General features: G+C 44.3%; 1 protein-coding gene across 2 annotated transcripts in view; it reads left to right on the top strand.

Annotated features, from left to right (window-relative positions):
• SLC12A4 (solute carrier family 12 member 4) overlaps positions 1 to 15,569 on the top strand; it is a 477,810-nt gene that overhangs the window by 385,334 nt on the left and 76,907 nt on the right. For both annotated transcript variants that reach the window (XM_085638574.1, XM_085638575.1), the window contains exons 19-20: positions 2,345 to 2,514; positions 9,942 to 10,073. In XM_085638574.1, the coding sequence (XP_085494700.1) occupies positions 2,345 to 2,514; positions 9,942 to 10,073 (302 nt within the window). The remainder of the gene's footprint in view (positions 1 to 2,344; positions 2,515 to 9,941; positions 10,074 to 15,569) is intronic.

Below are 15,569 nucleotides of genomic sequence, written 5' to 3'. Positions count from 1 at the left end.
CTATCACTTACTTTATTAGAGAGTTATATTTGGATGCCACTGCCATGGTACGCTATGGGAAAAACGGTGAATGCAATAAGCCATTCAAAATCGGAAGGGGTATCATGCAAGGCTGCGTCTTGGCCCCCTTTCTGTTCACCCTCTATACTAAAAAATTAAACAAGGTATTGCCTGAGGTTGCAAAAGACACTGCGTTACTTTCACCGTCTGCCCTCCTTATTCTCCTCTACGCAGACAATGCTGTTTTATTGGCTAAGACACCCAAGGCACTACAAAATCTCAGATTTTATGCACAACTTGGACCTGCACATAAATAAAGCCAAATCCTACGTCATGGTAATAGGTTGTGATAAAAGAAAAAAAAAGAGAATCAGATACACACTAGACAGTTAAAATTAGGTACCTCCTCTAATGTTTCCCTATTTAGGGGTTGTTTTTGACAATAACTAATTTCAGAAGGAGATGTTACAAAGCCAAACCAACTTAATGATTCAAAGTATTGCCGCCCTATTTAGATTTTCTAAAAAAATTAGGCCCTTAGTCAATACTCGAAATGCTCACAATTTATCTGGCAAAAAACGCTCTCAATGGCCACTTATGGGGCAGCAATTTGGGTATCAGTGATGTAAGCACTCTTCAAGTGCATGAAGACAAATTCTTAAAAAGACTATTGTCCGTCCCACAATCGAGTAAGAATTTTATAGTCCACAAAGAAGCCAGCATACCCTTTATTACAGATGCCATAAGATTAGCGCCTCTCTCTCTGGCTATCTATATGGAAAAGGGGCACTGTGGGTCTAAATCAAAAAATCCTTAAAGACATTATGAATTTAAATTATGTCCACAGAATCCCCTGGCTATTATATGTCAGAGAAACTTGTACCTCTTTGGGTCTCGCCTTTCTGTATGATACCCCGACTCTTTACAAACAGTTGCCGAAATCGAGATTAAAGACCATTTTTATCAATTAAGCCTCTCTTGGTGGGTGGAATAGTCATGAAGGGAAACAAACCGTAAAGTTTTACGATTCAATACCACAGATATCAAACCATTCATATTTATGGTTTATTGAGAATAACCAGCATGGTTTCATCCTGACCAGATTCAGACTGAATCTTATCCCGTTAATGCTGGCTTCCCTAAATAATCACTTTTCCCTAAACAACAAGACAGCCCGATCGACCTTCACATCTCCTCCTTTTTTGCTAATTACACATAGAGAGGAAGGCTTTCATTGTCCTGCTCTTGAGGAAATTATCAGTGAGGACTGTAGCCACAGCTCTCTTTATTCTTTTCACTAGATACCCATTGGTATGCTTTGCGTCAGCCTCCTTCTTACTGGCCGCCATAAGATCCCGTACGGCCTTCTGCACCACATTTTTAGCACATTGAATCAAATTTTAACAGTTTTTTTAATCTGTCTTTTTTAAGCCTATGTTTGTATTTTCTGATTCAACCTTTTATGCAAAGTGTATTATTATGGGCTTGGTACTGCCTTTAAATTTTTGATCTATTGTACGCTTAATTTTAATGTACTTTTTATGCTACTTTTATGCATGTATTTTATGCATTTTTTTTATGAAGTGCGAAATAAAGTTGGTTGATGATGGTAGTGCAGTAATTATTCAGAAACCTGTTTGCTGCGTGCCAACATCACAGCTTCGATCACTTTTTGGTTCAGGAACACTGGTGAAACTTCAGTGCACAATATTTAATCTCACACTGCAAAAAGAAACGTTACTTCCCTTTAACGAGGTTTTGCAGCTTCTATGTTTTATTGATTCACATGCTTACATAGACTTACATATAGTAAGAAAATAATTGAGTGTTTGCAATGCAAGGTGTTGTGTCGTGAGTGCTGTATCATAGTTGATTAATGACCAGCATATTTCATTATACTCTGTTTAATACTGTTTTGTTTGCTGCTCTTCCTGTTCGTTATTCCGGAGAATGTAAAAAGGGCATTACTGTGTCAACAAAAGGAAACAAATAGTCTTGAGCCTGAGGTCATATACACAGATAAAAGGAGGAAGTTTGTTCAAGAGATTAGTGCTCAGTATTCTACAACAAACATTTGCTGATAGGTATTCAAAACTGTCGAGGACAAGCCGTGGTGGAGCAATACATTTGGCTACAATTTGAGATTATTGGTGTGGAATAATTGCACATCACAGTGGAATATGCATTGCATGTCTTTTTTTCCAAAAATTAATTCAAATATATGTCGGTAGAAGTACATTTTCTTTGCTCCTTTCTTTAACCATCTGTTTAAAGAAGACTAAATTATGACAATGTTATGCATCTCTTAGAAGCGGTGGACATGTTTTTCTCTTTTGTTTTTCAGACACTGTGAGGTGTACCACCGCGGCCCATCTAGCACTAATGGTCCCCAAAAACGTCTCGTTCTATCCCAGTAACCACGAGCGCTATATTGAAGGCAATATCGATGTCTGGTGGATCGTCCACGATGGCGGCATGTTGATGCTGCTTCCTTTTCTGCTCAAGCAGCACAAGGTAAGGCCTGGACTTGGAATGCCAGAGACTGCTGAAAGACTTGCCGCTGTATCACTGTTTAGCAGGAGCTCTTGGAGAGCATTTGCATATTGGTACAGAAGTACCAGTTTCGTTTTTGTTAATATTCGTCAAAAATGGTTCTCAGATATTCAATCAGTGGCCAATACACAATGGCACATAGTTTACAACTGTCCACTAATGTTACAATTGCCATCAAAATGCTGTTTGTAGTGCAAGCTTTGGGACCTCTATTGACCTGGCCAGCAGGACGAACCACTTCCTGTTTGCTCATTGGCTGCTTGGGGACATTGCCACAACTTACTGCGTGTTGTGCCTTTTCTACCTTATTAGCTTTTCGAATCTCTACACCTTGAATTCTAGACTTTAGGCCATGGCCCACAACGGTGAGGTACCTGTTGCCTAAGGTTTAGAAGAAACGACAAGCTACAGGCTTAGTTGAGAAACTGGTTTGTGTTTGGGAGACTTTGGTTTCCTCTCATGCCACTAAAGATTGATGCAATACTCCCTTTGCTGAGTATATGACAACAGAGATATGGGTCTGACAATATGGAAATCATGCACGCCTGGAGGTCGTTTTGTACACCTCTGCTATATATGAATACTGGGCCCTTATTACAACCAATGCAGTAATATAGTATTTTCTGCACCCAGATTTACCAAAATTATGGGGTTCAGGAATTCTGGGATCCAGGATTATCGGCTGTTCAGAATCATCTCCTGACCCTTAACGGGGGCCCAATTGTAATTCTAGATGAGAAGCTTTAGTTTAGGTGGAGACTATTCCAGAACCTCGTGGTAATGGTTAGAGTTAAAAAGGAGATTTGATTTTTGATGGGGATACTTTTTGCTGCAGCTTCATTTGTGGAAGGGACTCGCAGTCCCATAACTTTGATCCCTGGGAGGAGGAGGGTCTGTCAGCTGGTTTACGTCACTCTATAAAACTCTTTTCCATCTCCCGCATCGCAGGACACATGCGGGCTGTGCCCGGGCCAAGGGTGGGCCTGTCTTGCGCCCATCATCGCCTGGTGGAGGCTAGGCTGGGCCACCCTTCTGACATCTGAAAGAGCAGAAGGTACACATGATATACTTTGTATATTTATACATCAACGCCGAGACCTGCTGTGGGAATCCTGCACGTTGTCTCCTGCTTGTTGCCTGGAAGGGATTGGGATGAAACATAGATCCTTCACCCAGAGACACCGCACTTACCTTCTGCTGTGGTGGTACTTCGTCCTTCAGCAGACACCTTGCCTGAGGAGGAAGGGCACACTGTGATGCCACTTAAAAGTGCTTTGTGTTTTTATGGCAGAGCCCATCAGACCCCTAAGGAGGCTGGGCTATCCACCCTGTGTCCGTAGCTTTAATACCCACATGGTGAGATGACTTTGCATAGTTCTGCCATGTTTGGGTTACATTCTGCCTGTTTTCCTGTGAGACTGGTCAAGACTGTGGATTCTACCCATCCCTTCTTTGATTTTGCGATATGGTAAAGATAAAAGTGGACCTGCAAATTTTGGTCAACAAACGACACAGAACTGGCAACACAATTGTTTCATTTTTTAACAATGCTGTACGTACACTGATCACCAGTGTGGAGGAGCAGTTCAGACAAACAAGCCAGCTGTCAGACTTGCCTAAGAAGGCTTTGGAAAACACCCCTAGGGGTATTGTGGGTGAGATAGAAAAGGATTCCGGTAGTACTTTGTGCGGTCCTGATAGTCTGATCTCACCGGACAATGATATTCTTATTGAGTTGCAGGGCCTGGTTGCTTCTCTAAAAGTATCGGGGTGACGAGTGGTGGAGCCAGGCCAAAAGGCAGAAAAGGGGGTTGCCGCGAAAAACTCAATTAGACAACAAACCTTGCAGAGGGAGAATAGAGGCCCAATATGATGACCTCAGGGAATGTCTCGAACGAGGATCTGTTTGTCATACTAGAATTAAAATAAATCTGCTTTTGAAGCTCTCAATGAGCGAATTGCGTAGCTGAAGGAGGTTGCAAGCAAAATGGAGGAAATAGTGGGCTCCATTCGTGATCATGCTGCAAGCCTTCTAAGCAAAAGTGTCTGTGAGGGAATCTTTTCTTCCTTCCATTCATAATCAATCTCAAGAGGGTGGTTCCTGCAGGGCATGCAAGGGTAGAGAAGCACCAGTGCAATTCAGAAATATTTTCCATTAGTACCCCTCTAAAAACACAGGGGGTAGCATGTGAGACGGGGCCTATATTGGGATGACAGGAAGAAGCAGCTCAGCTCTGTTTGCACATAGTAGTGGGCAATTCAGGTCAGACACTGGTACTGTAGGCAATTTTCCCCTGGTAAAGTTTCATGTTGTGTGTATTTAATTACCTCCAGCATCCACCCTGTATGTAAAGTCATTAGCAACTTAGTAATAAGGTTGTACAAATTGGCTGGTTGGGAGGGTACATTTTTACGTTGGGCAGGCTTTGTATGAGGAGAGTATATTGATGTGGAGATTGGGCTGGATTGGGAACTCTCCAAGAATCTATGGAGGGGACTATATAGTGGTAAACTTTTGTCATGCTCGGAGGGCGGGTTTTATTTTGAATAACTTTGAAAAATTAGTCAATCGGAGTAGTATCACAGTGCTTCCTCTAGGGTTGTTTTCTAATCCTGGGAAAGGGAGAAAGGGTCAGAGGGAGGCAAACATTGAAGTGGGGGGGACTTCGTCGGCGGGATCCTCAGGGGCAGGCATTTATTATAGCCTTGACTAATCTTGTTGAACCCCTGAGAGGGCTAAATGATCTAGATTGACCGGGACAAGAGATAGATAATCTAGTTCATGGTAATGGCAGCTGCCCTTGCACCTAAGGGACCTGAAGGTATTAATTTATGAGGGTACATAGCAAGATCTGTGATGAGGGCTGGGTTAAGTTTCATAAGGGTTTTCATGTCTTTAGTTTATAGGCAATGTGGGACATGGACGGGACTCTTTTACTTTTTTGTAATTGTTTTTTTAAGATGGTTATGTTTCTTACTGCTCCAAACTATTCCCTCTACTAGGGGTAGAGCCAGAGTGGAGTTACAATGTTAATTAAACTGGACCTGAAGGTCAATGCCCGAGTGATCACCGTAGATTTGCCCTTCCTTTTCGGTGTTCTTTTGTCATTTAAAAACAACCCAAGGATTTTGGCTGTTAATGTCTATAACAGTCCATGTCTATGGAAGGGAGACAAATGATGTGATGAGGGACTTCAGCAAGTTTTTAATGGATTTATTTTCTTCGCTCCCTGTCGCACATACAGCATTGATGTTGATGGGGCACTTTAAGATGCGTATTTGCTTGGAATGTTATCTGTATGATTTGTCTGATACTGAAAGTGCATGTAGGGACCTTAAACATACAGAGTAGGGTGATCAGTTAAACATCTTGGTCTTCGAGCATAACTTAGTGAACATAATGAATAAAAAAGATGCAGATTTGACAGATGGTGTCCCCACCTTTAAGGGAGTGAGGTGCAGGCCTATTATTGAGTAAATTTGTGTTGCAGCTGGTTTATTCTCTTCAGTGAAAAATTGTAATGTTGAATGGAATGTTCTCAGTGACCATAACCCTCTCTCGGCCACTCTGCTGTGAGCCCGTTATCCACAAAGACCAGAGGCTTAGGTTGAAAGGGGCAAAGATCATCCCAGAGGTCTTTAATGCTGACTTGTTATCTATTTGTCAATCGGATGTCCAGATTTGTTTGAAGGAGGATGCTTCTGATGGTAGTATCCTGATGGCATATGACTCCCTATGTGAGTTCATTTGGTTGGCTCTAACCAAATCTGGGGCAGTAGCACCTCCTCCTTTTTTCAGATGGTTTGACAGGAAATGTTCAAGGGCATGTTCAGTAATGTTAGTTGCCCTAGAAAAGAAACTTCTGGGACACAAGTGTGGTGGAAAAAGTGAGGGTTTCTTAAAGTTTAGCGCTAAGGGACAGAAAGGAGGTATTTAAAGGAAGAGATGTGGGAGAACTTGCAGGCTCCTAGTATATTGCGGATAGGTCTGCGTTCCGGAAGGTGGTAAATCATCCCTTATTTTAGTGCGGAACTGGTCTCCGATCAGGCACTTGCAGTTCCCGCACAGGTTTGGGTTGATAATTTTTCAACCCAACTGCGACCTTCCGGAAATGGTCACTCAGAATACACAGGAGGTCTCAAGGCTTAAAAAAGATTTTGTGGATGTTAGGGACGCTCTAATTTCTCTTCCTACATACAAAGCACCTGGTCCCAATGGGATGCCCGGGGCCCTGTTTAAATCTTTTGTTGACCTCTGGGCACCTATTCTGACCCAACATATTAATGCCGCTATTTGCAGCCCATTGCCAGCATACTGGAGTCATTCTGCAATAGACCCAGTGTTTAGAAGGGGGATAGAGTGAATCCCTCTTGATTTAGATAAATTTTGCTGGTAGGTTAAAATTATAGGAAGGGTGATTTAAGGAAGACTTACAGACCGGGCCAATTAAACGATATTTTGTCTGATGTCTGATATAGGGTTGAGTTGAGGCAGCCATACACTGGAACAGAATTTGAGCCTTCATTTATTGATAACCAAATATACTAAGGCAGGGGTGGTGTAATGAGGACCTGAACTGGGTGGACCAAAAGTGGGAAAAGGACGGGCCAAAACCATCCCCACCGGAAGTGAACAGCGGTCTAGTGGCGGATCGAGCCAGGAGGGAGGAGCCAGTGACGAATACGGAAGAGAAGCGCCCAAATGAGAGGAAGGGAGACGATATGCGGCAGCATCGGAGGAGAGGAAGAGCGGGAGGCGAGAGCAGAGCGGAGAGAGGTGGCGGAGGGCAACAGTGGAGGAGGAGGAGAGCGGGAGACGTATACGGAGCAGAGTGAGGAGAAGGACGGAGGAGGCACAAAGGGACCAGCACAGCGGGACACCAGAAGAATACTGTGCACAGCGAGTATACCCAGCGGGCTAGAGAAGGGAGAAGACACCCCGTGTCCAGCCCTGGAAAGGGGTCGTGGCCTGAGGCGAGTACCTCTTAAGGGATCGTTCTGGTGGGGAGGTCTGGGGAGGTAGGGTGCACGGGTGTGTTGCGTGTGAAAATACCAACACCCACCTTACCCTAACACACATCTTTCCTTTGGTGACGGTAGCACGAGCTCCCTTGACAGAAAAATAAGACCAAACATTGACCCCAACCTATTTTGTTTTGTTATCACTTCCCTACCCGACGGCATCAAGAGTGAAAGTGAGAGAGAAACCCAGAAGACTCTGACAGCCCCGGCTCAGACCCAAGGAGAGGACTTTTATTTTCTTTTTTTGGGTTCAAAACAGCCTGACTGAACCTCGGCCTTTAACTTCCTTATGAGAACTCTGGACCATATTACCACTATATGTGCATAATAAAGGCCAAATACTCCACTTACTACATTTTTGTGTTCCCTCACACCCTCGCGACCGCCCACGCGGCTTTAGGGAAGTGCGACTGGTGTGGCTGCCGACCTGTGGAGGGGGGCCAACCTCAAGGGGGGCGCTGTATTTAGCAATATCTTATAATTGGAGAGGTAAGGGGCACTTATCCCCGGTGGTTGAGAGAATCCTCAGAGGCTTTCATGGGGAGTGGAGGCGCCAAAAATGATTGTCGCACCTGGCGCCACCAGCATGTACTAAGGCAAAGGGGGAGCAGTTAATTTGGCTTTTATGTATCTAAGCTCTGCCTTTGATTGGTTACACAGATCTAATTTATAAGAGAAACTGGGGTCTGCTGTGGCCGATCCTGCCCTCCTTACGTTTTTTGAGGGACCTTCATAATTGCCTTACAGCCTCAGTAAGGTACGGGTCCAAATGTGATTGCAAACAGCACTTTAACTTGAAAAGAGGAGTTTCACGGGGTTGCATTCTGGCCCCTTTTCCTTTTATCTTTTATGTTAATCATCTGGAACTGGTGTTATGTAAGCAAGGCCTTGATGTCTCGAGGGTGGGAGACAGACCTCTGCTCAACCTCTTATATGGGGACGATGCGGTCTTGATCGCATGCACAGTAAAGAGTCTGCAGCGTCTTTAAGACCTTTTTTATTGATTGTATGGCTAGTATGGACTTGACGAAGTTAAAAAAAATCACATTCTTTGGTGGTGGGTCCCAAAAATACTAAAACACAGAGGTTTTTGATTGGTGGCCAGAACATTACTAGGGTGGAAAACTTATCTTATTTGGGAATCCTTCTGTACTCCGGACTTAGTTGGCACCCCCTGATTAAGTATAATATGGTCCGCCTAAAGAGGGCTACATACAGTGAGAAATATTTTTCAAGGCAATTGTGACAAAAACCGATCAAGATTTTGCTAATGTATTTAAAGCAAAATGCATCCTGACAGCCAGCTTTGGGTGTGAAATGTGGGGATATGCTTCCATTGTTCCACTTCAGGCAGTAGAAAATAAATGTGAGGGGTCTGTTATGCGTAGCTCAGGGTACTTCCTCAGAGATTGTCCACGAAGAGTTATGAATGGGCTATTTTCAGACTTTATTGGCCTACGCCCTCTATTATTGTGGTTTTCAATTTGGTTAAAGGAGGAGCTAAATGTTATATAGGCTAATCATTTTTGATTGCATGGGCCTGGATATTAACTAGGTCACACATTACATGGCGGAGTTACATGAAGTCTACTCAGGGGGTCTTGGGGAAAACTGAGCTTTCTTCAGATCCGGGTTGCATCGTGAAAAAAGATCATGTTTGTTTAAAGGAGGCCCTTTCTCTGAGTGGCAGCTGAGCAGGTGGCTTCTGCTGTGACTAAACAGTTGATGCAGCAGTGTATTATGGTGAACTCAGTGAGTGGGATGGATCCACATCTTCACCTGGAAATGCTTAACTTCCAACACTGACTTCTGACTTATTTTAGACTGTGAATATTTCACCAGCTGTTGTTTGGGCATGGTGTTTACTTTAAAAACTCTGAACTCCCAGGATGTGTCTGCGACAATACTTCTCTTTGTGACGCCATGTATATTGGTCTTATCTGCCCTAGATTTGATGTGCTCCGCCATTAATTTATAAGGCCTCTCTTGTTGTCTTTGAACATTAAACAGATGAGATCCAGCTCTTATCAGCTAAAATATGTTTTATGTGACATGGTTTTTTGTGGGAATCTTGAGCTAGAGTTAAGCTTTTGGAGTGTATGAAGCACTGTCCTTGTGGATATGAATGTATTGTGTTTTGTAACATCCTATAATATGTTTATCTGGTCATGTTGCTATTCTTTTCAAATATAATGACATATTTGTTTTTATGCTTTTTTAACCATAGATACGTTTTTGTGTTTGAATTGTGATTAATTTGGACGCTTTATGATTTGTATTTAAAAATAAAGAATAAAGTTTGACTTTGAACGAAATGAGATAGGCAAATGTTGTGTTTAAACGAACACTTTTCTGTGTGTGATAAGGTGTGGAGAAAGTGCAAGATGAGAATTTTTACTGTAGCTCAAATGGATGACAACAGTATCCAGATGAAGAAGGACTTGGCTACATTTCTCTATCATCTCCGACTAGAAGCAGAGGTGGAAGTGGTAGAAATGGTAAGAAAAACAATCTCTCTATATGTTGCTTTACTTCCAGTGTTAAGTTCTTAGTAATATCAATATGCTCCCCTTTATTTCCTTATGTCTGATGTGAAAGCTAAGTATTTTAAACTACATCTTTCTTTTTAGATATATTACTTGCAGCGGCTGTTGATATCATATAGCCTTATAAAGTAATGAACATTGTTCTAGTTGTTGTGGGTTTCATAGTATCATTCCCAATTAAATTAATTTCAAGTTTTTCATCTTTTATCCTCTCTAAAGCTTAGTCTTATGGATATGGCTCTCCTTAATACTAAAATTCAGTTTTTACATATGTAGGCTGAATTGATGCTCAATTCGAGAACTATGTTTTTCTTTGCACATTAGACCTCGATAGTTTTGATTTTTCTCAGGAATTCATCTGAAAAGTCCTTTTGGTTTTGCCTTTTCCTATTCTTCGTTCGTGAAAGAAGTGCTGGCATCGTAAAGGAGTGTTCTTGATCCACACTCCACCATTTACCCTCTGCCTCTAAAGGGGCTCTGGGCAAGATTTAGAGTAAACACAAGGAGATGATGGATGGAGCACCGAACTGCCAAGCCATGTCTTCCCTGGACTGGAAACCAGCATCCTGGTAACTGTTTCGGGGTAATACCCCTCATCAGCCAGGCTAGCTTCGCTCCAGTGGCAAAGTGAGCAAGGGACCCACTTCTGGGCATACCCTGCCAAATTAGGGCAAACAGAGCAAACACAAGGAGATGATGGATGGAGCGCATACACTTTTCAGACACTCACCCCCAGTCACAGATATGGGTTGAATCCTTTGTCATTCTTTAGCTCACTTCGCCCACCCCAGTTCAGACCCAGCCAAATGAAAATCAGTCTTGACCCTGTGCCTCATGGGAACAGTCCAGCCCGAACTGCCAAGCCAGGTCTTCCTCGGAAACCATCATCCTGGGACCGATTACGAAGTAACATACCTCATCAGCCGGGCTAGCTTGACTCCAGTGGCAAAGTGAGCCAGGGACCCACATCTGGGCATACCCTGCCAACTTAGGGCGAACAAAGCGGATTTGCAAATGGCTGGGTCCAAACTGGAATGGCGTGGCGAGCAAAATAACGATGGATTAAACCCAGATCTATGACTGGGTGTGAATTTTTAACAATGTTCAACATTCCGTCCGTCTTTTTGTGTTGCAAGATTTAAAGTAGCCTGGACATCGTCCTAATGCAGCGCACTTGATTGCCACCACATGTACATAGTGTTGTAAATGTCAAGCATTCACCCCATGTCCCCGATATACATTAAGACAGTCCTGCTCATAGGCGGAAGTCCTCTCATATTGACAAAATACAGCACTACTGAGCAGGGCCCTCACTGCCCAATAATAATGTGGCAGCCCATCTGAAAGGTTTTGGAGTAATTGGGTGATGCGTTCTGGCAGCCAATTGAATTTCTTTAGTCAAAATTAAAACTGCAATTTGTTGTATGCAAAGTAGCAAGGCCCTTGGAAGTGATGGACTGTTGGTCAAATTTTAAAGGGAGTAAGTACACTGATAAACTTACACCGTAAGTCTTCGCAATGTACAAAGGAAAGAACAAAGGATCTCCATCCTCTTACTCTCAGTGAAGCTCTATTATAGCCTTAGATCCCAACGTAGTGGGCTCTACTGGCCATTTAAGGCCTGCTCCAGCGTTTAAAAAGTGAGCGGGCCTTTAATGTCGATAGACGGAGGGCTCTAAGGCTGTTAAGAGCATTCGGCCCTCTAGGGGCTGAATGCTTTATCTGTAAAAACAAAGGCCTCTTGGAGCCGGAGGGGCTTTAAATCCCCTCTGGCTCTGAGAGGCCTTTGTTCATAGCAACAGCTGTGAAAAGGAAAAAAACATTGGGATGTTGCTCTCCAGGCTTCTACCAGCCAGTCGAAGCCCGGTGCACTCCATTGTTTTTAATGCAGTGCTCAACATTCAAATGTTATAATAATAACATTAATTAAGCCACACCACGTCCCAACACAATGTGATCCAATTGCCCACTGTCCTATCTTGATACTGAGAACATAATCTTATCTAGAATTACAGTGAACAGATGTATTCTAATACTGCTAAGAACGGTCCTCCCAGACCACTCCAGCTTCATACCAAGCCTATCCATGTTCAACAAGTTCCCGTTGCGATTATGCACAGCATCAGTTTCATATCTTTTTGTTGAAATCCACCAAAAAGTAGGAATGGTTTTCAAGGATAAGTACGTGGTAGCATACACCAAAATAGCAAAACTGGGGGAAGGCTGGAATTGCCTATTGTTGGCAGCCCTCCCGGTTTTGATGAAATTCGTATTTTTTTTCAAAGCAACATGCACACTTCTCCTGAACCCAAGCTTAGAGGTGAGACGGTAGTAGATTAGTAAAAACTGTTATTTAAAAAAAAAAATGTGTTTCTTGCTTGTGTATTAGTGTGGTAAGTGTATTATGTTAGTGCTCATTGATATCTCGTGGAACTACTGTAATTGTTTTGATGGAATGTATCAATGAAAGTTGATTAATAAAGGAAAGAAGTGAGTTGCTTTTGGGAGTGGTGGATAAAGGGGGGGTGAAGAGTTTGGAAAGGGTGTTTGGGAGTCCGTAGCAGTCAGAGGTTTCAGATGAGTCCGAGAGTGGAGGCATGGGCAAAGTGAACAGGAAATTATTTTTTTATTACCAGTAATTCAAAATAAATATATAGAAACAAACACGCACATCTAAATATACAGCAATATGTATACATATATCACCACAAAAACACATAATTATTTTGGGCCTTATTACGATGCCTGATGAATTCATGTCCACCCAACACTGTTGCGGTCTTGGGACCGACCGAACTCTGGTTGGCAGTCCCCGCACCGCTATTACAATGCAACCGCACATGGTGCGGACTCCCCTTCTGTCTCGGCACCTGCTTGATGGATCACCCAAAACTTTGTGTTTGTATGTGGGCATCTATCTATCTATCTATCTATGTATGTTCTGTTGTAAATATACATGCATAGACTATATCCATATAGAGTAGAGCTAAATATATATTTTTATATTATTTTGAAAAAACGTTTAATTTGAATGTTATATCTGTTATGTATGGTTTTAATTTATACTTTGTATTTCTAGTGCATACTATTGCTGTACAATTTGTTGTTGAGTATTGTAGTTTAGGAAAGAGCCAAGTTTAGATTGATCTTCTGAAGATGAGATTTTTCTCAATGAATCTTATGTTTGGGGGTAGTGAATTCAATAATAGTTTGGCTGCTTAGAGAAAGATGTTCTGCCGATATTTGTTTCCTTGTATATTGACATTTTGAGGTGGGTGCCAGTCTAGAGCAGAGGTTCCTTTGTTGTATGTATTTAATGCTTTTATTACTGATGAGCAGTACTTTGCTATGTGTTACTTTGTGGGTGATCCAAAGAAGCTTGATGGTGGATCTTTTGGCAACTGGTAACCAATAAAGGGCACTCAAGGCAGAGGACACGTGCACATTCGGATTTACAAGTAGCAGTCATTTATTTCTAAAAAAAGACCTACAAAATGTGCAGGGGTGCTGCTGTTAGAGCATCGAGCCCTCACCCACAAGTGGTGGCATGCTTCATCACAAGCCTCCCTCCTCATATCGAACAAATGGATAGATAACATGTACATGCCCTGAGTGGTTGAGAGCTCTTTACAAACCTAAGAATAGGTGTGAGGGGGCGTGGCTACGTGGCGTAGCGTGATGGCTGCTAGTTAGGGTCGCTCTGTTCACCCCTTCTCCCAACTACATATCCATTTCACAAATCCGGTCCCTGAGTCGCGAATGAGCCGTCGGAGGTTCCGCTGGCCCAAACTCGAGCCTGTAGTGCCTCCGCAGCTGAGGATAGACCTCGCCGACTGCGGCCTTCTCCGGGACAGAGGCCGGGGTCTAGAGTGATGGCCGTGCCCTAGGAGGTGCTGACGGACGGCGGCCTGGGTCTGCCACAGGCACAGAAGTCAGGTCTGCCCTCCACGAGTGCTGCCGCAGAAATACAAAGGAGATTGCCAACGGTGACAGCCGGTGCTGGCCAGACCGTGTGGCGGTCGGGGATCGGTGTGGCCTCAACAGCATGATCGGGAGTGTGATCAATCTGGTGGTGGCGCTGCGGAGGCACTGGGGCCCTGCCTTGTGGTGCCGTGGCAGTGAGGGAGAGAGAGCCACCAATAAGGGGAGATAGTAATGCGTAAGAGACCCCTGTAGAGACCTTGTGGACCCCGGGGGCCATACCACAGTCCGGGGCGACGCCCTGAGCTGCACAGTGAGAGACATAGCGCATACATCTCAGTGAGGCCCGAAGGCGGTGGATCCGGAGCCCAGAGACCAACCTGCGCCACGGCAACAGCAGGAATAGCGACGTCTACCCGCTGGTAGGGTGCAGGGTACATGTCCCTGGTAACAACGTGGGGAGGAGGGACTGTGGCCTGGGGGAAGGCGGAGGTGCACTGAGGCTCTCCCGCTCTGCATCCCGAACTTCCTCTGCGGCGCATCAGGGTGGGCCCCGCACCATCTTCTTTCCCTCCTCCGTGAAGGCCTGAAACGTGCCAAAGACCCCTGTGGAGCCTGCTTAGACCCTGCAGCCACATCCCATCCAGTGACACTGGAGCTGCGCAGCGAGGTGGATTGATTGTGCATTCTAACAGGACCCCGGCAGCGGCGCACTCAGAGCCCAGTGGTCAACTTGAGCTCGTCAAAGCAGAAATAGCGACGTCTGCCTGGTGGTAGGGGGCAGGGTGCAAAATTCTGGGAACAACGAGAGGGGAAAGGTTGTGACCCTGAGAGAAGAGAGAGGCGGGCCGGGATTCTCCTCCTCCACCTTCCAGACTTTACTCGTGGGCATATTGGGGTGGGTCCAGCATCATCTTCTTTCCCTGCGACCACCTAGGGGGCCAAAACCGAGTGGTACTGCGCCCCCCCTTCTCCCCCTCCCCCCCTGGCCCTGCATCGTAGACAGACTGTGACCAAGGACTCCACACAGCCATGGGGCCCAGCACTGGTGCACAACTGAAGCGAACAATCGTGTCAAGCACGAGAGGCCCCAAAGTCACCCAACACAACAAACTAGACTGATACACCCTCTCGAAGGTGGCGCTAATCGACCAGCAGCAATCTAAAGCTAAATGGATGGGCGGGGCAAATGAAGACCTCCCAGAACTCACTCTAAAGAATGTCATGGAGGCAATCACCAGGGTCAGGACATCTCTGGAGCAGAGAAAGGACACAATATCCTCTGAAGTGATGCTAATTAGAGCGGACCTTGCAAAGAATAGGGAAAAAGTCAAACAACTGGAAATTACTATGGCGAGTCTAGTAGGCGACACCACATAGCTGCAAAATGAAATGCAGGAACTACAAAAATTCTGGAAATTCGCTAAAAGCAAACTAGACTACTATGAAGGGCGCACAAAGCGCAACAGCATACGCATTCTTGGAGTGCTGGAACACGCAAAGGGGCAGGCTATGGTCCTCTTTGTG

Source organism: Triturus cristatus, chromosome 12 (assembly GCF_964204655.1).
Source record: "Triturus cristatus chromosome 12, aTriCri1.1, whole genome shotgun sequence".
Taxonomy (NCBI): Eukaryota; Metazoa; Chordata; class Amphibia; order Caudata; family Salamandridae; genus Triturus; species Triturus cristatus.
Note: the sequence above shows the minus strand (reverse complement) of the source record. Positions and strands in the feature narration are given on the sequence as shown.